We start from the raw sequence: 23,232 nt of genomic DNA, 5'->3' as shown, positions 1-23,232 counted from the left end.
CTCTCTCGCTGCCTCTCGCCCTTCCCTTCGCCGGGGTGGAGTTGGGGCGGGCCTTGTCCGCTTACGGTGGCCGGGCGGGGCCAAGCGGCGCCCGACGCGAACGGAGGTGACGCTGTGCCGGTCCCGGCCGTCCCGGGCTTGGCTTGGCTTGGCTTGGGAAGGGAGGAAGAAGGCGGGCGAGCCGAGCCGAGCCGAGCGAGGCGGCCCCACCACCATGCTGGAAGCGGCCGGCCCGGACCCGGAGCTGGACCCGGAGGACCTGGTCCACTTCTCGGTGGGGGACCTGCCCAGCCGGGGCTACGGGGTGATGGGCGAGATCCGGCGCCAGGGGAAGCTCTGCGACGTCACCCTCAAGGTAAGGGGCGGGCGGGGAGTGGGGGGGCTTGACTGACAGGAGGGGGGAGGGGCGGGGGGAGGGGGCCTCCCTGGGCCTGGCCTTGGACACGTCTTGAGGGGGGGCTTTTTGGGGGGGTCTCTGAAAGGGTCGTGAGGAAGGGGGGGGTGGGGTGGAAAGGAGCCGTTGGGGGAGGGGGGCCTCCTGTGGGGGGTGGGGGTCGTAGGAGTGACAGCCCTGAGGGGGGGGCAAGAGGTTGCTTAGAAACGGGGGGGAGCAGATGGGACCCTTTTTTGGGAAGGAGGGCCGGGTCCAGAGGCTTGCTCTGCAAGGGAGGATGATTAATGGGGGTGGGGGCGCTGAAGGGGGTGGGGGTGGGAAAGTGGCTCAGGGCAAAGGGTGGAGGATGGGTCCTCGTGGAGTAGGGCCATGCTGGCCCATGGGGCTTCGCCTAGAGTTAAAAAGGAGGGGCTCTGGGCCTTGGAGGGCTGGCTTGTGGGGAGGGGGCAGAGGAGCTCAGAGGAAGCCACCCCACCCCACCCCATCCCTCCTTTACGCCAGGTGTGTGGGGGGGAAAACTAGCTTTGCCCATTAAGCAGGTTGGGAGCTCAGCTCCCAGAATGAGGGAGTCCCAGAGCCCAAGAGCCCCTCCCAGAACTGAGCCCCCCCCCCCGAGCCCCCGCTAGAAGACGTGAAGGGGGAACCCCTTTCTCAGCATCCTCAGAAGCGACTTGAGGGCAGGCACAATTCTCAATTCTCAATTTTAATTTTGTGGCCCCCGTGGGGGAGAGCGGGGGGGGGAGCTTTGCAACAATTTCCCAATATTCAGAGTTGTTTCCTTTTCCAGCGTTGGGTCTGAAGCTAATCTCACAGCACCTTTCTGGGCGGTGCATCGTGCCTTCTTCCTCTCTGCTGATTCCAGATCGGCGGAGAAGATTTCGCTCCCGAAGATGGGGAGGGCGCCACAAAGAGTGGTCGGCCAGACCAGATGGGCGGGATATAAATCAAATAAATCAATAAATAAATTTTTTTGGCTAGCATGACACTTTAGCCACGGCACCATGTGCAATCTCTTAAGAATGCCTTGCAGGTTCCTTGGGGGAGTGGGGGGGGGGAGCGGTAGCCATCATTTCTAGTCGTGGGCGGCTTCTCTATATGCTGTGGGTGGTCTGTGGAAATTAGGTCTGGGTCTCAGCCCAGCTTGTGGCGTGGTGTCTCCTGCATGAAAACCACAACTGCCTATGTGTTCTCCCTATATAGGACGGCTGGCCCAAGAGCTGAATGACTCAAGTCACATTCCTATTGCTTGGTGTGTGGCTGATGTAACGCAGAGCGGTGAAGCCGGTTGGGTCGCGACTGCCTGCTGTGCCCCTATATTCCTAGACGGAGCATAAGCTCTTTTGCTCTTATTGCAAAAAGGATCCTTCGAACGTCAAAAAAAAATAGTGTAGACTTTGTGTCCCATTTTAATTCCAAGGGGAAGATCCTTGCATTTCTCTTTCTACTGGTAGGGCCACTTTCAGGAGCACACAAGAAACTTTTCTTGGCGTTTGTCCCAGCATCTTTTATTGGCAGAGCCGATCCCTCGGAAGCAGGAGGTTCTTCTCCTCCTCCTCCCAAGCATGACTGCAAGGCATTTTGTGAGTTTTTCTGATCCTTAGTGTCAGTGAAAGAGGCGGTGACAGCCTCTCGTGATAGCGAAGTAGGTAACTTTACCTGGATCCATGCACTTAGAGCCGTGATTCCCAACCATTGGTCACCCAGGTGTTCTTGGACTGCAACTCCCAGAAACACAGCTGATGGTGAAGGCTTCTGGGAGTTGCAGTCCAAGAACACGTGGGTGACCGACATTTGGGAATCACTGCCTTTAGCATATCAGCCACTTGAAATCAGTGTGACTAGTGAGCCCTCAGTTTTGTGTCTTTAATGTCAGTCATTGTATTGTGTGATTATGTCTGGATCCAAAGCCATGCTTGGTAGGATGTTATGCCTCTAGTAAACCTAACACTTGGTGCTCACCGGTTTATTTTTGTGCCACATCTCTGCTGCATTAGGACGGGTATTAGAAGCAAAATGGCCCACTGGGATTTGCATTAAACCCGCTTGGGTCTGTCTTACCTCTGTTGTCTTACTTTCAAAAGGCTCCACCAGTGGGACAGAGTACAAAGGAGGACCCTTTTCCCTGAGCTGTGCCCCCGATTTTCCCTGCACTAGTTCTCCTGTAGGGAGACCACAGTTGCGATACAGGGAGACCTGCAAGCGGGATCTGAAGACCTTAGGAATGGGCCTCAACAGATGGGAAACCTTGACCTCTGAGCGTTCAGCCTGGAGGCAGGCAGTGCATCACTGCCTCTCCCAATTGGAAGAGACCCTTGTCCAGCAGGCCGAGGCCAAGAGGCTGTCCTGAAACCAGCCAAATCAGGGAGCTGGACAGGGGACAGACTGTATTTGTCTCCAGTGTGGAAGGGATGCCTATATATGCCCCCGAGAGTCCAAGACGTTGGTGCCTTTCCTCCCTAAACAAATACCCTTTGAGCTGGCCACTATAATAGCTTCCAAGCATCAAGAGCAGATGCCTAAGGATGTTACTTCTTTTCCCCATTACTGTTTTCTTTACATGTCGTTTAAGCTGCAGTCTTTTTACTCACTGAGGAGTACAATACTTAATTTTTCCTTCTTCACTTATCTTCTGTTATTCTTTCCATCTTGAAGAATCTGCTTATTGATTTATAATTTCTTCTTTATCTTGTTATATTTATATGTTTTATATTTATATGTTTTTTTATTTGTTGGGAAGCTGCCTAGAGTGGTCGTAATGACCAGATAGGCAGGGTATAAATGCATGCATGCATGCATACATGCATGCATGCATACATGCATGCATGCATGCATGCATGCATACATACATACATACATACATACATACATACATACATACATACACCTCTTTGAATTCCGTAGGTGTTCCTTTTGAATGGATATGTATGCATGATGGCATGGATGGATTGTAATCCCGCAATCAGACTCCAGTTTTCTTACCCAGTTTGTGAAAAAGCCTGTTGGAAAACTTTTATCTGAAGAGTGGGGCGACCATGTTTTAAATAAGACACTGAAACCCCCCCCAAAATCTCCCCATACCAAGTCTGCATTCTTCTGCTTCTGTACAGATCAGGATTTTAAAAATACTTTTTGCAAGAAATCCTTGAGTCTTGTTGGGTTTCTGGAGAGGAGCATTTATAATGAGAATACAAGGACGTCTACCTTTGTAATAATGCCTCTGCGCTTACGGACAATAGGGCAGAGTCCTCGGGCAGCTAGCTGATTTGGGGTGTCACCGAAAGCTATCAAATTAGGAATTATTAGATTCCCCCCCCCCCGCCAACGACCTCAGGATTTCCAAATATCTCCACTGGCCTTGATAAAGATGCCATTTGCTTATCTTGCCTTGGGAACCATGTCGTCTGCTTGGCTGACTCAGGCAGCAGAAATGCTTGGGCGGGCTTATTTGTGCATCCTTAGGCGCATGAGTCATGAGAATCGCTGGCTGCAACCTTACCCAGTCTTTGATGATGATTTTATGCCTCTCAGTCTTTCTCCTTCACCAAGATCCCCCCCCCATTCACGGTTAAGTCATGCAGCGTTCATTTGATTCCAGGGCTCCCTCCACATTTCTGCCGGTTGATATTTAGATCACAGCAGACTGTTCCTAGAGTAGCAGATTTTTCTTTCTTCTTCTTGAAGGAGAGAACCTTCCTTTCCCGTCCTTTAGAACAGGATGTCCTCCTTCCACCACATTTTTTTTCAGGCAGTCCCTGAACCCTTGAGAGAATAAACTATCTCAACTCTCAAAGGGGAATTTCAAGCATGCTTCTGTTCAATAATGCAACATTCGACGGGATTATTTATTTATTTATTTATTTATTTTTGTATCATTCAGGAAATTTCTGCTTATGAAATAATCGGGGAACCGATTTGACTTGGATGTGAAAGAGGGGGGAAAAAACAGCCAGAGAAGAGCTACGGTGATTCCTGAGCCACTAGTATGCCATGGATGTTTTAGCAGCAGTAAATAGATTCAAGATGTTTAGGGAAACCTGTGGGGTGGGGCCAGTTGGATTTTCTGCGTGTTTGAGGGTGAATCTGAGCTGCTCCTGGGAATGATACTCACCCCCCCCCCGGTGCTCTCCATGGCATTGTTGGCACCCAAAAACTGCTGTTTTTGAAGTGGGTGCTGCCTGTGCTGCAATGCAGACGAGTTGCAAATGACAGCTCATTTTTGAGAACCCTCGTGCGTTTCAGATTGACGGAATCCCACCCCCTCCCTCCCTAGAAAACCCTTGCTTTTTATCCAGAAGAATCAGATTTTTATGAATGGACAGCTGTCAGGTCTCTCCATTGGCTCTTTGTGTGATCAGTCATTTACCCAGGACATTTCCCCCCATGGTATTGAGGAAAAACATCTCAATTTCACTCCAGTTTTATTACTGTCAGCTTCCTGCCGCCCAGCCAGGCTTGTTTGTTCTCCTAAATCCCGTTTCGTAAAACTTGTACGGAGTATCTTTCTGCAAGCCCTTCCGTTTTGCTTAGGATGTTCAGGTTTTGAAACGGGCAGCTCTCTCGGACGTCATTTTTTGAATCTGTGCAGTTCCTCGGAGCCCTGTGGCTTCGGTTTCCCCTTCTTCGTGGCTCAAAGCATGTGGCACACGCTCAGAAAGCAGGAACAACTGGTAGTTCCTTTTTTGTACACAGGGCTAAGGGATCGAAGCGACTCCTCCAGGAGTGAGGGCTGCGGTCCCCTGAACTGGAGACGCCCGTGTGGCTTTACTTGCCTTTCGGAAGAAGCACAGGGCAGGAAACCTAGGGCCGCATTTCCTGCTGGGCTCAGGGAGGGAGCGGTTGGCTTGAAGGCGGAAGCCACTGGCCATCCTTCCCCGTAAACCTGTAGAAGAAGCAAGATGCTCCATTTCTGGCACCAGGCGCAGCCGGGCACAGGTGTGACCTTGGCTTTTATCTGAGAGCACACACTTCAGAGATGGTCTCGCTTTCAGTCATTACATCCAGTTTTCTTCCAGAGTCTTCTAGGCTTCGTTTTTGATAGCCAGATGTTTACAGGTGGCAATTTTTCAGCGTCATAGAACGGAATGTAGTATAGTTATTTAAAATATTTATATGCCGTCTTTCTCCACATGGATCCAGGGCTGCTTATGGTATTTAAAAAAAGAAGTTAAAAGCTAAATAATAAATGATTGCAATATTATTAAAAAGCATTAAATGGAGATCATTTTAAACATTTACATTTTTTCGTATTCGCGAAGGCTTTCATGGCCAGGATCAAATGGTTGTCGTGGGTTTTTCGGGCTCTTTGGCCGTGTTCTGAAGGTTGTTCTTCCTAACGTTTTACCAGTCTCTGTGGCCAGCATCTTCAGAGGAACAGGAGTGGGAACTCTGTCCATGCTCTGGAGTCCATGTTCTGTCCATGCTCTGGAGTTCCTACTCCTGTTCCTCTGAAGATGCTGGCCACAGAGAGTGGCAAAACGTTAGGAAGAACAAGCTTCAGAACACGGCCAAAGAGCCCGAAAAACCCACGACAACCATTACATTCCCCCCCCATTATGATCCTCCTCATCGTTATCCCCAGCACTGTAGTTCATTCTTTCTTACCTCTTCTTCTTGCCACCACATGGCCACAGAGAAGGCCTCAAACCTGCAAATACATGGAATTATCCTAGGAAGCACATGGGAAATGCACGCTGATTCGTCTCCCCACGAGGCAAAATGTTTGCACAGTTGAACTGGTTCTTTTCTGGGGTTTGTCTTTCTTTCTTCCTTCCTCTTTATATTTCTTTCTCTCTCACTCTCTTTCAACTTCCTTCCTTTCTCTCTCTTTAAATTTCTTTCTCTCTCTCTTTCAATTTCCTTCCTTCCTTCATCTTTAAATTTCTTTCCTTCTTTCTCTCTCTCTATCTCTCTTTCAATTTCCTTCCTTCCTTCCTCTTTAAATTTCTTTCTTTCCTTCTTTCTCTCTCTCTCTTTCAATTTCCTTCCTTCCTTCCTCTTTAAATTTCTTTCCTTCTTTCTCTCTCTCTCTCTCTTTCAATTTCCTTCCACCCACCCACCCATCCATAACGTGTACTTTTTTCTACTTGCTGGAGAGATGAATTGCCCAAGGATTAAATTTTCTTCCCTTCTTTTTAATATGCAGTGACTAGAATGGTATGCGTTCCTCAAAGCCTCCTTCCACCGCAGGTGGGTGAAAGAGCACTGCGGGCTTGGCCATTTTATTTTCAGCAGAATTTCTTCTGCCCCAGCGTGGAATTTGCTGAAGACAGGGAAACCTCACTGGCCAAAATACAAGCGAGAGGAGCCAAAGGCAGCGGCATGTGTGGCCTTGCCGCTTAAACATTTCCCGGCGTCTGGAGGGGTGGAGATGGAGGCTGGAATCTTTCTCTCAAAACATCCCCGCCTCCCATATGCATGAACGTCTAATTTGTTTCTTTAATGTGCATCAGAAAATGCATCAGACATGCTGCACTGGAGAATATAATAATGTTAGGAAAAGTTGAAAGCAATAGGAAAAGGGAAATACCTAAGATGAGTGGATTGACTCAGTAATGGTACGGGTGAACTTGTGTTTCCAGTGCTTGAGTAGAGCTGCTAACAACAGGATCTTGGGGGGGGCGGGCAGCAGCGATCCTGTTGGGTCACCATAAATCAGAAATTACTTACGCTGAAATGCCCACCCTTGCCATCATATGCTTGCCACTGTCTGAAAAAAACCCTGGCTGCCCCATAAAATAGCTCCTCTTTTGATCCCTATTGGGAATTACGTTGCATTCCCATTAAATGCTTAGTCAACTTTCTGTTCCCTCCTTAGCTGCTTTGGGTTCTCCTGACAGAAGAAAAGCAGGATAAGGGGGGGGGGAATAAAAATGCCTAACATAGACAATAAGTTACATAAGTGTGCAGTCCGTGCCATTTTTGAATGCTGTACACGCAGTGGTCCCCAACCTTGGGCCTTCAGATGTTCTTGGACTACAACTCCCAGAAGCCTTCACCACCACCTCTGCTGGCCAGGATTTCTGGGAGTTGAAGTCCAAGAACATCTGGAGGCCCAAGGTTGGGGACCAATACTGTACAGTGCTTGAGCTACTCCTGTTGTATCACTACGAGGGCCACCTTTGAGTTTCTCGGCGCTCCCAGAAGACATTGGTCACCGAAGAGTGGTCCTTTGTTACGTGGTCGTTGGTTTATTTCATGTGCCCCACAGCGGCACCTTCTTCCCCCTTTTGCATCTGTGTCAGGAAGGAGGGCAAGTCCCCAGAAAGTTGCTGCGCCTTGCGCTCAAGCCTCTCCTTGCTGCTGCAGCAACATCAGCAGCAACATCTGCCCTTGCCCAGGGCGGGTACAATTCTATGGAAATGACAGCATGATCCTAGGGGCAAGAGAAATGTGGAAGGAAGCAGTGCAGGGGAGAAAAGCATTGGTCTTCAAATGAGTTAGGCTCACACTTTCTCCCCTTAGCTTTCACGGTGTAGCTCTCCAGGTCTGCGCGGCTGGTGCATTCTTCATAAGTTTCAAAGGAATCAAGATGAAAGTTCCTTCAGGTGCACAGTTGAGCTGACAGCCCAATGAACTCAACCCTAAAAGGCTTCCTCATCTTGACTTTGCCTGTTACCTCCTTCACCTGGTCATATCTCATCCAACAGGTGGTGGCTCCCCAAGGCCTCCAGGCTGAACGTCTCCCAGCCTGCTGCCTGAGATATATTTGGCCAGGGATGCCCAAGAATTGAGCCCTAGGACTTATTTCATGGAGCTCTGTATTCTGCAATGCCCTCTGTGCAAAATACTGTAAAGTCTGGGCCCGATTTCCAAATGGTACCTTCCTTGCTTGGGGCCACGTGGCTGGCACCCATGTCATCTTGTGTTTCTGCTCAGGTGGGAGACCACAAATTCAGCGCCCACCGGATTGTCCTGGCCGCCTCCATCCCTTACTTCCACGCCATGTTCACCAATGACATGATGGAATGCAAGCAAGATGAGATTGTCATGCAGGGCCTGGATCCGAGGTAAAGGGGTGGCTTTGGGTATGGTTCAAGGGGTGGTCTTGTTAGTCATGCAAGCTGGTCAAATGTTCCTTTCCCCTTTGCAATAGCTTAGTCACAAGAAACCACCGAAAGCAGCTTGCATGGACCATCTGTATTACCTGTACAGACCCTCGGTTGTTCTGATGCTATTTCTCGGGATGTTTTCAGATGAAATGTCTTGTGCATCTTCCTCCTTTCACATTTATAGAGGGAGGGCAGCCTCTCCTAACGGGCAGCTGTTCTGTCTCTTCCCATCCCTCTTTTTTTGCTTTTATGCATGCACGCGCAGCCTTATTGATGCTCCCCAGCTGTTCCCCCCCTCGTCTCCCTCTGAAGTGCGTTCGGGACGCAAAGGCAGAACGACTGCAGAATGCCTTTGGATTGGTCATGCTAGGCGCCATCAATCCAGAGTCTAAACTCATCTCATGAGATTGTAGGGGACATACTTATCACAAACCCTTGAGAGAGGGAAAGTCAGTAATTGGTTTTATAAAGGAAAGATGGTTAGCTCTTAAGAGTAGTGCCCGATGGGGACATTTCTCTGTGTGTAAAATTTTGTTCTGGTCTAATGGCTTTGGAAAACAGTTTTAATGACCGTAATAAGGTACTGCTCGCTTTTTATCCGCTTTCTTATATATGTTTTCAGTGTGTAAGCAGAGTCTGGAAACATGACATGCTTTATTCCTGGCAGCCTGGAATCTTTGGCAGGAGCCTATGAGTCAACCCAGACCTTGTCAGAAGCCGAACCCTCTCTCTCTTCCCTATCTTGTACCGTTTCGAAGGGGTTAGCAAGACGTGAAGCACCAACTGACACTTTCCTACCACTCTCTTCTCCCCCGCCCCCCAACCTAGTGCCCTGGAAGCACTGATCAACTTTGCCTACAATGGACATTTGGCCATCGACCAGCAGAATGTCCAGTCCTTGCTGATGGGTGCCAGCTTTCTGCAGCTGCAGAACATCAAGGATGCCTGCTGCTCTTTCCTCAGAGAGAGGTGAGGGACTGGTATGTTTTCCATTGCCTAACTATATAGACTCTAGAGAGAAAGGAGAGAAAGAGAGAGAGAGAGCAAGCTGGAGGAGGCGATCGGGCGGTGGTGGGAGCCACCAACGGGCAACCGTGAGAGGGGTCAACCCTGGCTGCTTCTGCTTCCTTCTACCGCCACCGCCCCCTGACCACTTTCTCCAGCGCCCCTTGCGGGGCTCACCGCCTTGTCCCTTGCCTGAAGGGAGCCCGCGAGGGGCTCTGGAGGAGGTGATCATGCGATGTTGGCGGCAGCAGTCCGTGGGGCGCCACGAGGGGCGGCCTAGCGCGGTTGCTCCTTCACCTCCGCCAAGTGTCAACATTGGGGCTCGTCTTATACAGTTCCTGCCCACCTAACCGTTTGAAAGCATGTGAAAAATGCAAGTAAATAAATAGGGACCACCTCGGTGGGAAGGTCACGACGTTCCGTGTCTAGTCGTGCTGGCCACATGACCACGGAAACTGTCTATGGACAAACGCTGGCTCTACAGCTTGGAGACACAAGGTTTCTCTACAAGGTAACAGGCTGTGACCAAATTAAAGGGCAGACCTTTCCGCCTTACAGGGCAGAAAAATTGTGGTTTTGGCAATGTGAAACTCAACGGGTGGACCAGGAAAGGGTAAAAACATCAGGTGAACATGGGCTGCGAGCCCTGTTTAAGTCTGACATGCAAATGAACACCTCTTTTATCCTGTTCTCAAGTTCTACACTTTTTCACTGAGACCCGGAACTTTCAAAAGTTTCCCTTTTTTGGACTGCCTCCAGAGTCATGCAGCCAACATAGTGGTAACCAAACAAAAAAAAAAAAAAAAAAAAAAAGGAGCCTTTCCAAGGCCTACTTATTCCTCCGGAGAGAAGAAGGCACAGGAAACGGGTAACAAAGAAAAGAGGGGCTGAGGGTGTCATGCCTAAAAAGCAACTTCATAAAACTGTGTGGAGTGTTAAACTAGCTTCTAATTTAAGAGGTGGAAATGTGGGCTCTTTGGATTAAAATTCCAGAATGGGAAAGCCAATGGCCACACCCGCTATTGAATTCTGAGAGCAATAGTCCAGAAACCACAGGTTTTACATCTTTCATTGATAACAGATGTTGATATGAACCTGTGTTTGGCCCCAGAAGGTTTCCCCATACTGAAAAATAAGTCTATCCCTGCACATACAAAACCTAGCCCGTGAAAGATTGAGTTAATTTGTTGAAAGTCTTACTGTTTCATTTTGGTTCTTCGCCTGACCTCCATTGGAAGCGTATCATCAAAAATATAGGGTTGTGTTGTATGTTGTGTGGATATGAGCTTAAGGCGGAGTTCTGGGATTTAGGGTTTGTTATGAGGGTGTGTATGTGTTTTTGGTCTGGTCTCTGAGTGTTCTGTGTGAATTTTGTTGTATGTGTATACGGTGTGTATACGTTCAATGACAATAAATTGAATTGAATTAAGAAAAAAATAGGGTCCACGCTATATTCAAAAATATTTGTAGACAACTGGTGGACCAGGTAGTGTAACTGATAGTTGGAAGAAGACCCTCGAGGGTCTTTTACAGCTTCCCAGAATGGCCTCAAGAACAGGGATCCGATGTTTGATTTATTTATTGGAAGACGTTTGCCCTTTTCTCCTTCTTTGAGTTGCTCGGTCTAACTGAACCTTAGCACTTCCTCCCATCCATACCCTCGGCCCACTCAGGAGTGAATGCTAGCTGTTCCCTGAAATGGGAGAAATTAGAGGAGTGGATTTGGTGGTGGTGTCCCTGGACCTGAGAACTGCGTCTGATCCTTGCTGTTGAAAAGAACACTCGTCTCTGTTGGCTCATCCTAGACCGGTGGGCTCCCAACCTTGGGTGAGACCGGGGGGTTCTTGGACTGCCATCCCCAGAATCCTTTGCCACCGGCAACGCCTGGCCAAGGCTTCTGGGACTGGCAGTCCAGGAACACCCAGGGGACCCAAGGTTGGGAGCCACTGTCCTAGAAGATACTGAGCGGCTGGTGTGTTTGTTGAGAGCCTTGACATCGGCCAAGCTGTTGACCCTTACCGCATCCTCTTTAAAGGCTCCACCCAAAGAACTGCCTGGGGGTGCGCCAGTTTGCCGAAACCATGATGTGCGCTGTACTCTACGACGCTGCCAACAGCTTCATCCACCAGCACTTTGTGGAGGTCTCCATGTCGGAGGAGTTCCTGGCCTTGTCCTTTGAGGACGTCGCGGAGCTGGTTGCGCGGGACGAGCTCAACGTCAAGTTAGAGGAGCAGGTCTGTTCCCCCTCTGAGCGTGGGTTGCTTTTTGTTTCTTCCTTCGCGTTGCGCTAAAGAATGCTCGAGGCAGCTGATCGGCGAAATGGCAAAAAGCAAAGCCTGCCCCATCATGAACTGTCTCATCATGCTTAAAGCCTTCTCTGGGTGGTTTAGAATTTAAGTATGAAGGCTGCTTGTTGCTGCTACCTCCCCCCCTTCCTCCCCTATAAGCTGGGTACTAAATTGACTGATCTTGGAAGGATGGAAGGCTGAGCCAATCCCAAGCCAGCTACCTGAGCCCGTTGGGACTGAACTCAGGTTGTGAGCAGGGTCTTGACTGCAGGACTGCAGTTTAACCACTGTGCTGGGAGGCTCCTAGAACAATATCACATTGTTCTACTATTTAAAAATATCTTACTATTTTAAAAAAAAGACAGTGAAAGCACTACAGAGCTGCTGTGAGGAGAGCAGGAAAATCATAAAGATGGACCAAAGGCCTGGTCAGCCAAAGGTCTTTTTTTTTTAATGGCAGAAAGTAAGCAAATAAGAAGCATAGCCTCCTGGAGTAGGGGGTTCCAAAATATTGGGAACTGTCACAGACATGGTTCTGTGATGGGTTTCCTCCAGTCCTGCTGATGATGATGGCAAGGTGCATGAAGGGCATCTCCATTGAGTCTAGTCAACATACAGGCTCCTATTGTTGTTTAGTCGTTTAGTCGTGTCCGACTCTTCGTGACCCCACGGACCAGAGCACGCCAGGCCCTCCTCTCTTCCATGGCCTCCCAGAGTTTGGTCAAATTCATGTTGGTCGCTTCGGTGACCCTGTCCATCCATCTCCTCCTCTGTCATCCCCTTCTCCTCTTGCCCTCACACTTTCCCAACATCAGGGTCTTTTCCAGGGAGTCTTCTCTTCTCATGAGATGGCCAAAGTACTGGAGCCTCAGCTTCAGGATCTGTCCTTCCAGGGAGCACTCAGGCTTGATTTCCTTCAGAATGGATCGGTTTGTTCTCCTTGCAGTCCAGGGGACTCCCAAGAGCCTCCTCTAACACCACATGGCTCCTATAGGCAGAACATATTTCTGAAACCTTGTTCAGAAAATAAGATCCGTGTTGGACTAGACCCTGAGTCTGTCCCGTCTCTGTTCCCACGGGGACCAGTCATTTGCCCATGGGGAGCCCTTCTGTGGGATCCCCAGTTTCCTGTTCCATAAGTACTGATGAACAGATGCGTTCTGCCTGATCCTGGAGGTTCTGGCTAGCAGCCATTGATCGCTCGATGCCCTATGAAGTTATGGCATTCCCCTTTAAAGCTCTCCAGCTTGGGGCCCTGGGCTTCTGCCTTTGAACTCCATGCTGCTTAGCACAACCCATCTCCAGTGATTTATTATTTGTTTTATTTATTATTTATACCTCACCTTTCTCCTTTAAAAGGACCCTATTCCATACATTTTTTCCCAAGCGACCTGATGTAGTTCTAGACGAACAGTGGAAGAGATAAAAGCAAATCTAATTTCCTAAGAAGGTGACGATAGCACAGCTCTTAGGCAACTTAAAGGTTGCTGCAATGCATTCTGTATTTATCCAGTGTTAAATTTTAATATATTCTTTCACGTTGTAAAATGTTCTCCCCATTATGAATTTCCTTACCCCACAGAACTTATGATGAGTTGAGACTGAGAAAGGTTTCAAAAATGCCCATAACTTGCATTTATTCCAGTAAGCCACAAAGAATGAGCAGCAGAGCAGGATCAAAGCTGGCCCATTCTCATTGTACAAAGAGCCTTCGTACCAGAGAGGTTTGGCAACGGGAAGATGTGTAAATGAAATATAGACATTCTGGGAAATTCGGTACATGTGCCTAAAATTTAGGCATTTAACAAATTGCAGACCTCTGGGGGTCCCATAGGTGAGTGCTTAATTATCCATCTTGATGAGCATACAGACAGCCTTCATCGATTATGGATTGCTGCTGTTAGTCTTGGCTGTAGTTTGGTAATGGCAGTAATGAAGGAAGGAAGACCGGGGATTTTTAAGTTTAACTTCTGCCTTTTAAGTTTAATATTTACCTGAAGAGTCTTGGGAAGACTGCACACAATTAGCATCTCTACTTCACAAGAAAGTTGTAAACGGTACTGCAGTCTACCCCAAGCCCGGGACAGATTGCTGTTTCAGCAGCGTAGCATGTTTCGTTCAGAATTTAGCATATAAAATTGTACGTTGGCGTATTTGTGACAGGCAAAAATGTTTCTTGAGTTTTAAAGGAATCACATGGCACGTAAACTTTATACTGAAAAGAGAGCTGTCTAGAAAAGAAAGCAAGAAGGAACTTTGTAATGAACTGTCATATCAGAATAGCAACAATCCTGCTACTTGTCTGTACCAGCAGAGGTCACTGGAAGAAAGTGAGCAGCAATTCATAAGCAATTAAGGCTGGCTCTATGTTCAGAAAGATGGGAGCGCTCACCAGACACAAAAAAATATATATTTTGGACTGGAGAGTCAGACCTGTCCACTGCTTCTACTAGTTTTCTAATTCTACAGGCTGTCTTGCGTAAAATGGCTTTTTAAGTGAGCCAAACATCTTAAAAAAGATTTCCACACATTCCAAAAGAGAAAATACTTTATTGGAGAAGTTTTTTTTTCCTAGGCCATTCTGTTCCCCTGGGGAGAGGGGAATCTTTTAGAAAATGAGGGTCTTCCTCACCCTCTCATTTTTCCTTCCCCCCCCCAGGCCTTCATACCATTGTTCGGGGGGGGGATTGCTCACTTCCTAAGGGGTGCCCATATGCTCGCCGTGGAATTCAAAGTCTGAATGGGGGATAAGGAGCAGGAGCAGCAAGGCAAAGACCTGCAGAGGCCCTCCCCCCTCTGTGGATACCTTGTCCTAGAAATCTCCCTGACCAGCTCCCTGTCCCTCTTCCGACAGGTCTTTGAAGCTGCCATGGCCTGGATGAGGTACGACCGCGAGCACCGCGAGCCCTACTTGCCGGAGCTCCTCTCCAAAATCCGCCTGCCGCTCTGCCGGCCCCAGTTCCTGGCCGACCGCGTGCAACAGGACGACCTGGTCCGCTCTTGCCACAAGTGCAGGTGGGAGGCTCGTGCTGGGATGGGGGAGGAGGAGGAAGGCACCCCCTGCCGCGGCGAAGCAGGCACGGCACCCGCAGACTTCGGATCTCTTTTCTGCCACGCAGGCAGAGTTAAGCAGAAAGCACAGGGTGCTGCTTCTAGACTGCCCCGTCGTGTTTAAAGCATTCTGTGGGTGGTTTGCAGGCTAGACGTGCCCCCCTCCTCCAGCGGGCTCGGTGGTCAGTTTAGTGACCTGGGACGGATGGGCGGCTGAGCCGACCTGGAGCAGGCTACTGGAGTCCGTCACGATCAAACTCAGGCCATGAGCAGAGTCTTGACAGCCTGGGAGCAGCCACTGAGAAGGCCCTGTGCTGACCAACCCTCCCTCCCCCCCACTAGTGGGATTTCACATCCAGATGCCTTCGTCGTACATTTCTGTCGGCACGTTTTCTTCCTGTGCCATTGTTACCATCTTGATTTCCATGTTGTGCTCACGCGGCTGTCCTCTTTGTGGCTCGGCCTCTTGGTTCTTAGGGATCTGGTGGATGAAGCAAAAGACTATCATCTCATGCCGGAGCGCCAGCCGCACCTCCCGGCTTTCAAAACCCGCCCCCGTTGCTGTACCTCCATCGCAGGCCTGATCTATGCCGTGGGAGGCCTCAACTCAGCAGGTATCTTTCAGTTCAGTTGCTTGTTGGGGTGGGGGGGAATGCATGCTGGGAAAGGGTGCGAAGACACACCTTTGGAGGTGCCTGAACCCTCGGATTCAGGCTTCCTGTTTTAATAATGTCAGCCACCTTGGGTCCTTTTCAAGGAGAAAGGTTGGGTAAAATATTTAAAATAAATAAATCATAGAATCATAGAATAGTAGGGTTGGAAGGGCCTCATCAGGCCACCGAAAACCAACCCCTTGCTAAAGGCAGGAATTGCAAATCGAAGGGCTGTCCAATTTTCTCTTGAATTCCTCCAGCGTTGGAGCGCTCACCGCCTCCCCCTGAGGTCACGAATTCCATTGTCGTACTGCTCTAACAGTTAAGGGATTTATCCTGATACTCAGTCAAAATCTGGCTTCCTGTCACTTGAGCCCATTATGACATATCCTGCATTCTGGCATGATCGAGAGCAGATCCTGCCCCTTCTCTGTAGGGCTACTTTTCAAGTATTTGAAGAGGGCTATCCTATTTCTTTAAGGGGCGTGGTGGCGCTCTGGGCTAAACCGCAGAAGCCTGTGCTGCAGGGTTAGAAGACCAAGCAGTCGTAAGATCGAGTTCACGCAACAGAGGGAGCGCCCGTCGCTTGTCCCAGCTCCCTCCAACCTAGCGGTTTGAAAGCATGCAAATGCAAGTAGATAAATAGGGACCACCTCGGTGGGAAGGTAACAGCGTTCCGTGTCTAAGTCGCACTGGCCATGTGACCACGGAAGATTGTCTTCGGACAAAAACGCTGGCTCTATGGCTTGGAAACGGGGATGAGCACCGCCCCCTAGAGTCGAACACGACTGGACAAAAATTGTCAAGGGGAACCTTTACCTTTACCTTTATCCTCTCTCTTCTCAGTCTTCCTTTCTCCAGGCCAAACATGCCCCAGTTCTTTCAGCGTTTTGTCCTAGGGCTTGGTTTCCAGCCCCCGATCATCCTTGTTGTGCTCCTTTGAACTTGTTCCAATTTGTCAGCCTCCTTCTTGAAGGGTGGTGTCCAGAACTGTGCACAGGATTCCAGAGAAAGTCTAAACAGTTCTGAAAAGAGGGGGATTTGTACCTCGGGGGATCTCTCTTTCCCCGCAGTAAATATTGTGGGGGAAGAGAGAAGCAGTATGTGATATTTCATGCACGTCGCAGTCCTCGATGGGTCTTTTGACACCTGGCAGGCTAAATGCACCTAGAATTCTGTTCCTCTGCTTATTAGATTAAGAGAGAGAGAGAGAGAGACTTCCATATGTTCTTGTACTGCATTCTTGATCTCTATGGAGGAAGTGTGGAATAAACATTTGGGAAGAGCGCTGCAACCTCCATGATTTATATCCACCCTTTATATTGGCACGCTTAAAGAACGCCCTAAATATAGATCGCACACAGAACAGTGGAAATAGGATCAGGGGCAAGAGACGCCAACAATTGTGTGCATCGCTGTACCTCAGTGTAAAAAAAAACCCGATATCCTTGTCGGCCCTGCCATCTGTTGCTTGTTCGTTGAGAAGCCTCTCAAACCTTGATGAGTAAATCAACACACGATCCAGTTTTGTGATTGCGTGAGGTTCCAGCTGATCTGTGAAGCAGCTGCTGCTGTGGGAGGGAGCGAAGAGAAGAGAACTTCACAGTCACAGCCCATTAGGGCACATGGAACAAGCGGGGTGACAATCCTCTGTCCGATCTGCTTTGATTTGGATTCCTGGCTCAAGCCGGGGGTTGGACTATATGGCCTTAAGAGGCCCCCTTCCAACTTCATGATTCTGTGATTCTGCGACTGGTTTCACGCTGACTTGCTAGACCATTGTAAGGAGATGGATTAAAAGGGAAACTGCCAGTCTTAAGCACACGAATCCTTCTAGATCACGATAAGAATTGCAAACAAAATTCCCTTGCGTTCTAATTCCGAAATAAAAGGGGGGAAAAAGAGGCCACCCCGTGCTTGTTCTGCGAAACCCTCCCCTTCGGCCTTCGTAAACGAGCCCTTGGTTTGAATGATCACTTTTTAAAATGTGAGTAGCGAATTTCTACGCAGGCGACTCGCTGAACGTGGTGGAGGTCTTCGACCCCATTGCCAACCGCTGGGAGAAGTGCCAGCCAATGATGACGGCCCGGAGCCGGGTGGGCGTCGCCGTGCTGAACGGACTCTTGTACGCCATTGGGGGATACGACGGTCAGTTGAGACTGAGCACGGTGGAAGTCTACAACCCGGACACGGATTCGTGGTCCAAAGTGGCAAGCATGAACAGCAAACGAAGGTTTGTGTGTGTGTGTGTGAGAGAGAGAGAGTATTTCAACAGTCGCATGCCTGCAGTGGAAGCAAAAGGAGAGGGGGGGGTTACGGTAGGTCCATGCAAGAGGCAACCCAGCGGCATTATAATCTGGCAAAGAGGGTGGTTTAGATTAGACCCTGATGCAAATGGAAGAGTCATTGTAGTATCCCCATTCCTGAAAACACTGCTTCCCAACCTTGGGGGGTCCCGCAGATGTTCTTGGACTGCAATCCCCAGAAATCCTGGTCAGCACAGCTAGTGGGGGTTTTAGCCCAAGGACGTCTGGGACTGAAAGTTTGGGACCTACCTTCCTAAAACAATGTCATACTGCTTTCTTGGCTTCTGTTATGATTTAAATGGGAAGTTTCAGCCGGAAACAAGACTTCCCTCTGTCTGCCTTCTTCAGCCTCTTGATTTTCCTCTCGGTTTGAAAAATATTCCCATATCCTCCACTCATGGTTGAAATCTTAACTAGCTGCTTGTATTCTAAGTGTAGTAGATGTACTTTGCTCCCCGTTCTGAGCCAACGTGCCAAAGAGCCGGTTTGGTCTTAGCAGTTCTGCAGAGAACATGGTAGGAGCCATGCCCTCCAGGTACCACAAACAGACAGGGAGATGCCATCATCACCCACAGAAGTTCTTCCCCTACAGAAAAAAAATCTTTTCTTATGGAATTTATAGTTCTGAAGAAAGACAAGAGAATGACAGGAGAGGAGAATATAAAATTAGATTATGGAGAAAACACAGAGGAAGCAGAGAAAGATCCGCTGGTTGTTAGAAAAGAAGCAAACAACCCATCCTGTCCTTTAGATTTTTAGACAAAATCTGCTGTTCTCCTTGTTTGGGGCACAAATGGGCGGTTTTGTGCAAAATGGGCACTTTTCTGGGAAAGGGATTTTTATTTTGCTTTTTGCACATTTGCTTGGAAATGTGGTTTGTGCAAAAACAAAAAACACCAAAGGTGGCCGTTTGCCTGGAGTTGGAGTGAAATTAGGTCCTTCAAGGCTATGTTTCTAAAAGAATTGCTGGCCGGCCCGTAATATTCACAGGAGGCCTTCTGTGACTCGTTTCAGTGCCATGGGGACGGTCGTCCTCGACGGGCAGATCTACGTTTGTGGCGGTTATGACGGCACCTCTTCTCTCAATTCTGTGGAAGTGTATTCCCCTGAAATGGACAAGTGAGTATTTCCAAAACGCCCGCTGCAGCGTCAGCTTGATATGGGGCTGGGAGGATTCTCCTCCTGTCGGCTGGCGCTCAGACCTCTTGTGTTTGCCGGTCTCTTGGAAGGTGGATGGTGGTGACCCCAATGAGCTCCAACCGTAGCGCTGCCGGCGTGACGGTATTCGAAGGCAGGATCTTCGTCTCGGGCGGACATGACGGGCTGCAGATCTTCAGCAGCGTGAGTCTCGGCAGTCTTACTGCAAGGAATTCTGGGCAGGCTGGTTTTTTTTTTAAAAAAATGATATTTTCCCAAATAATAATAACAATTTTTTAAAAATTAAATCTATAAATCTATAATTAAATATATAATATTTAATTAAAATAAAATATAAATTTTTACAAAGTTGGAGATGCCAGGGGTTAAGTATCCCGTATATAAAGTGAGAGCTGGACCATAAAGAAGGCTGACCGCCGAAGAATGGATGCTTTCGAATTGTGGTGCTGGAGGAGGCTCTCGAGAGTCCCCTGGACTGCAGGGAGAACAAACCGATCCATTCGGAAGGAAATCAACCCTGAGTGCTCCCTGGAGGGACAGAGCCTGAAGCTGAGGCTCCAGTACTTTGGCCATCTCATGAGAAGAGAAGACTCCTTGGAAAAGGCCCTGATGTTGGGAAAGTGTGAGGGCAAGAGGAGAAGGGGATGACAGAGGATGAGATGGTTGGACAGGGTCATCGAAGTGACCAACATGAATTTGACACAACTCCGGGAGGCAGTGGAAGACAGGAGGGCCTGGTGTGCTCTGGTCCAAGGGGTCATGAAGGGACTCTCAAGAGCCTCCTCCAGCACCACAATTCAAAAGCATGAATTCTTAAGCAAGAATTTCCATTTCCAAGAATGGAGTTCTTGGAAAAACCTGATGGAATAAGATGGTTTTAAGGGCCTTCTTAAAGATCTCCAGAGAGGGATTGGCAGCACGTTTCAGGAGGCAGATCTCCCAGTTGTCCCCCCCCCCCCCCAGTTTTCCCTTCTTCTGATTCCCTTTCCCATCCTCTTTCTCCCACGCAGGTGGAGTACTACAACCACCACACGGCTTCGTGGCACAGCGTGGCCGGCATGCTTAACAAGCGCTGCCGGCACGGGGCGGCCTCCCTCGGCAGCAAGATGTTCGTCTGCGGCGGCTACGACGGCTCCGGCTTCCTGAGCATCGCGGAGGTCTACAACTCCATGGCGGACCAGTGGTACCTGATTGTCCCCATGAACACCCGGCGCAGCCGCGTCTCCCTCGTCACAAACTGTGGCCGCCTGTACGCCGTGGGAGGCTATGACGGACAGTCCAACTTGAGCTCGGTAGAAATGTACGACCCGGAAACCAATCGCTGGACGTTCATGGCCCCGATGTTGTGCCACGAGGGAGGGGTCGGGGTCGGATGCATACCCCTCCTGACCATCTGACGGGGGGGCGGGGAGGGGCCTGCATTGAGGTGTGTGTACGGTATGCGTTGCATTGCATGCAAAAGCAGAACGGCCAGAAGTGAGGCAAACTCCCATCCCGAGAGGACAATCTGAAAAGAGACTTGACTTCTACCCAAGAGCGTTACATCATTTCAAGGTGCTTGGAACTCTGATCATTGGGGGAGGGGGGAACGCACAAAACCGCCCCCTGGTCAGACCCACGTTCCCGCTGCGGTTCTCCAGCCTCCGAAGGATTTGGAGATTCTGGCGACACCGAGGACGTTCTGTCCGCCTCTTTCTCCTGTGGCTCTGCCAAACTTTCCGGATCTATCGGCCCTTCCCTTCTCCGCCTTTGCTGATGCTGCTTTTGTGGTCCATTTGTAACTGTTGTCGAGGTGGCACGTCCGTTACGACTCATGGATGTTTTGTACGAGGAATAGGGCAACCCAGGCTTGCGGTGTTTTGGACTCTTGATTCCCAGCAACCTTAGCTGGGCGTGACCCAAGATCGGGTATGATGGGAGCTGAAGTCCAAAACACTTGGAAGAGGAAAGGCGGTCAGTCGGTGAGATAAGATGGACCCTCATGACCTGATCCGGGCATTTTTCTTCACATCTGTTGCTCACACAGGGTCTCCCAGCCCTATCCTGGTCTCTCGCTTCTGTCCCCGTTACTCGCAGAAGGCCAAGAGTCTGAAGCCGGCTCTCCGCACGAGTTGGGACCCTCTCCTGGGGACCTCCCTCTTCAGGCCTCTTGCGTGGCATGTATAGGAGAGCACTGGAAGTGGCCACAATGACCAGTGGGGCTAGAAGGCTCCCCTTTTTCCATGCGCTTTACCCCCAAACAATTGTCTGAAAGGGTGGTTGTTCCCCAGAAAGCTGTGGAAGAAAGGAGGAACTTCCTTCTGGGTTGAAAACACGAGAGAGAGAGAGAGAGACAGAGAGAGCGCAGGACAAAGCCACTGCTTTCTGTGATTTTGGCATGGATCCCTGACACCTGGTCCTTCCTTGCTCCCCAAAGAGCGTTCCATTGCAATATGACATTGAGCCCAAACGTTCCCCACTTGGGAGGAGTGCCTGTGTTTGAGCTGACAAAGGAAGAGCGAAAGAGCATAGAAATCCCAGGCGAGGAGAGGTCTGGATCAGGCATGGATCTCCCATTTGATCGGGAGCTTCTCTTTGTTTGGAAGAGACACACACCCCCTTCACACACACAGATACACACACACCCCTTTTGGGGGGTGAAGAACAGGGAGGGCTGCTCTGTCTTGAGAAATAAGGCCAAGGGGAAAGCAGGGGCTTTATCCTGTAACCTCACAGACAGGTCGATGGGGAAAATTCTGTCTTGGGCTCCACAAAGCCGGGGATGAGTGCGGTGGGGCCCTCTGGAACTCCCACAGTGTTGTGGCTTGTCGTTTGCGACCCGGTGAGCTGTCCGAATCATTCGGACACAATATGGTGCGTACCAGTGACAGGGATATTCATGCCACAATCTCTTGTGGTCGAGAGAGAAGACGTGGATTTTCAAGAGAGAGAGAGAGAGAAAACATGCCCAGGCTAACCTCAGTATGCCCAAGGATGTTTTCCCGCATTGCAGAATTACTCCCAGGAAGGATCCTGTAAGCATCCGTTTTTGCCGGCCATCATCCCCTCACAATCTTGGTTCCCTCTCTCTTAAAAAAAGAGAGAGAGAGAGAGAGATCCTTTCAGACTTTTGCTAATACCCACATCAGCTTGTTTTAGGGTTTGGTCCTGCTTGCTCGAGAGGTAGCTTCCTCTCCTTCCTTCCCCTGTCAAGTTGCCAAAGGTTAAGCTGAGACGAGGCTCCTCTTTTTCCTCCCAAGTGACATCATGGAAGCCAAAGGGACTCTTGTCTGTCTCTGGTTAACCACGTCCGTGTGACCAAGGGAGAGAGAGAGAGCCTTTCCCTCTTCTTGGTTTGAAGAGCTGCCCCATGGCAGTATTACAAAAGACCAGGTCAATTGTTTGACCATTCCCTCTCCTCCCCCCCCCCATCTTTCTAGGACTAAGGGGGCCATGACTTTCCTTTTGCCACTGAATAGATGGAGGGTGCCTGAGAAAATTCTGGGCAGGTTAAGTGTGACGCAACGTTGACCTCAAAATTCCGCTAGGGAGTTATTCCAGGACATGCTCGGTCTTCGGCTTTGTTCACCGGTCAGTACACCTGCTAATTCCCAGGCCAGTTTTGGATGTGGTCAATGTGACAAACCCAGACCTACTGGGATCTGTCACACAGTTACTAAGCTGCCACCAACCATTCCCTATAAGAAGTCACACAGACCAGGGATGGATTTTTAAACAATAAAAAGAATAAGGTTTATTTAAATACACACAGGGAAAATAAAATGATTAGGTGAATAAAATAAAGTAACGTGGCTTATTCTCACTCATACAAGCATACAGTTTGGTTCACCCAGAACCCTTAACTTGAAGCACAGACCCTGAACCTATCAGTTCTGGCTAACCAACAGACACCTGAACCTATCAGGTTGGTACTCTGACACACAGAAGTACCCTGTCTGACACACAGACTCCCACAACAGCTTCTTCTTCCCAGCTGCTGCTTCGTCACAACCCAGTGTCTCTCAGCGTCTCCTTCACCACACACGCTCCACATATTTATACAGTACAGCCCCTCCTCCTGATGTCCCGCCTTCCACTCCCCATAGGATGGAACTTTCCCTCCAAACCCATGACAGACAGGTAACATCAGTGCTGTATGTAACACCTCCCCTCTTTATAAGTTGTTTTGTAGGGGGAAAGCTAAGGTGCTTTTTCCCAAAAAACAACCTGGATAAAACACACAACAACAGTTATACATACCATATCATACTTACTTATACTTACATTCTAAGTTAAACCATAGCAATTAGGCATTTAAACATTTACCATATACAATACATCCATTTACCT

The 23,232-nt window shown here is 49.3% G+C and overlaps 1 protein-coding gene across 2 annotated transcripts; it reads left to right on the top strand.

Moving 5' to 3' along the window:
• The first annotated feature begins 5 nt into the window (after positions 1–5).
• Positions 6–22,395, top strand: KLHL18 (kelch like family member 18). 2 transcript variants are annotated; one of them, XM_073002760.2, is made up of 10 exons: positions 6–355; positions 8,270–8,400; positions 9,271–9,411; positions 11,483–11,681; positions 14,590–14,750; positions 15,264–15,400; positions 17,450–17,672; positions 18,760–18,864; positions 18,975–19,086; positions 19,914–22,395. In XM_073002760.2, the coding sequence occupies exons 1-10, from the start codon at positions 215–217 to the stop codon at positions 20,298–20,300; spliced, it is 1,737 nt and encodes a 578-aa protein (XP_072858861.2). In that variant the 5' UTR covers positions 6–214; the 3' UTR covers positions 20,301–22,395. The 2 variants fall into 2 exon arrangements, with proteins under 2 accessions (XP_072858861.2, XP_072858860.2); XM_073002759.2 differs by having other exon boundaries at positions 11–355; positions 17,435–17,672.
• Positions 22,396–23,232: the final 837 nt, after the last annotated feature.

Source organism: Pogona vitticeps, chromosome 6 (genome assembly GCF_051106095.1).
Source record: "Pogona vitticeps strain Pit_001003342236 chromosome 6, PviZW2.1, whole genome shotgun sequence".
Lineage (NCBI taxonomy): Eukaryota > Metazoa > Chordata > Lepidosauria > Squamata > Agamidae > Pogona > Pogona vitticeps.
Note: the sequence above shows the minus strand (reverse complement) of the source record. Positions and strands in the feature narration are given on the sequence as shown.

What these genes read in the sequence shown, in the direction of transcription:
- KLHL18 (XM_073002759.2), top strand. Translation starts at nt 215, where the DNA reads ATGCTGGAAGCGGCCGGCCCGGACCCGGAGCTGGACCCGGAGGACCTG. An exon ending in CGCTCTTGCCACAAGTGCAG is followed by an intron (nt 14,751 to 15,263) that starts GTGGGAGGCTCG and finishes CTTGGTTCTTAG; the next exon opens with GGATCTGGTGGATGAAGCAA. An exon ending in TATTCCCCTGAAATGGACAA is followed by an intron (nt 18,865 to 18,974) that starts GTGAGTATTTCC and finishes GTCTCTTGGAAG; the next exon opens with GTGGATGGTGGTGACCCCAA.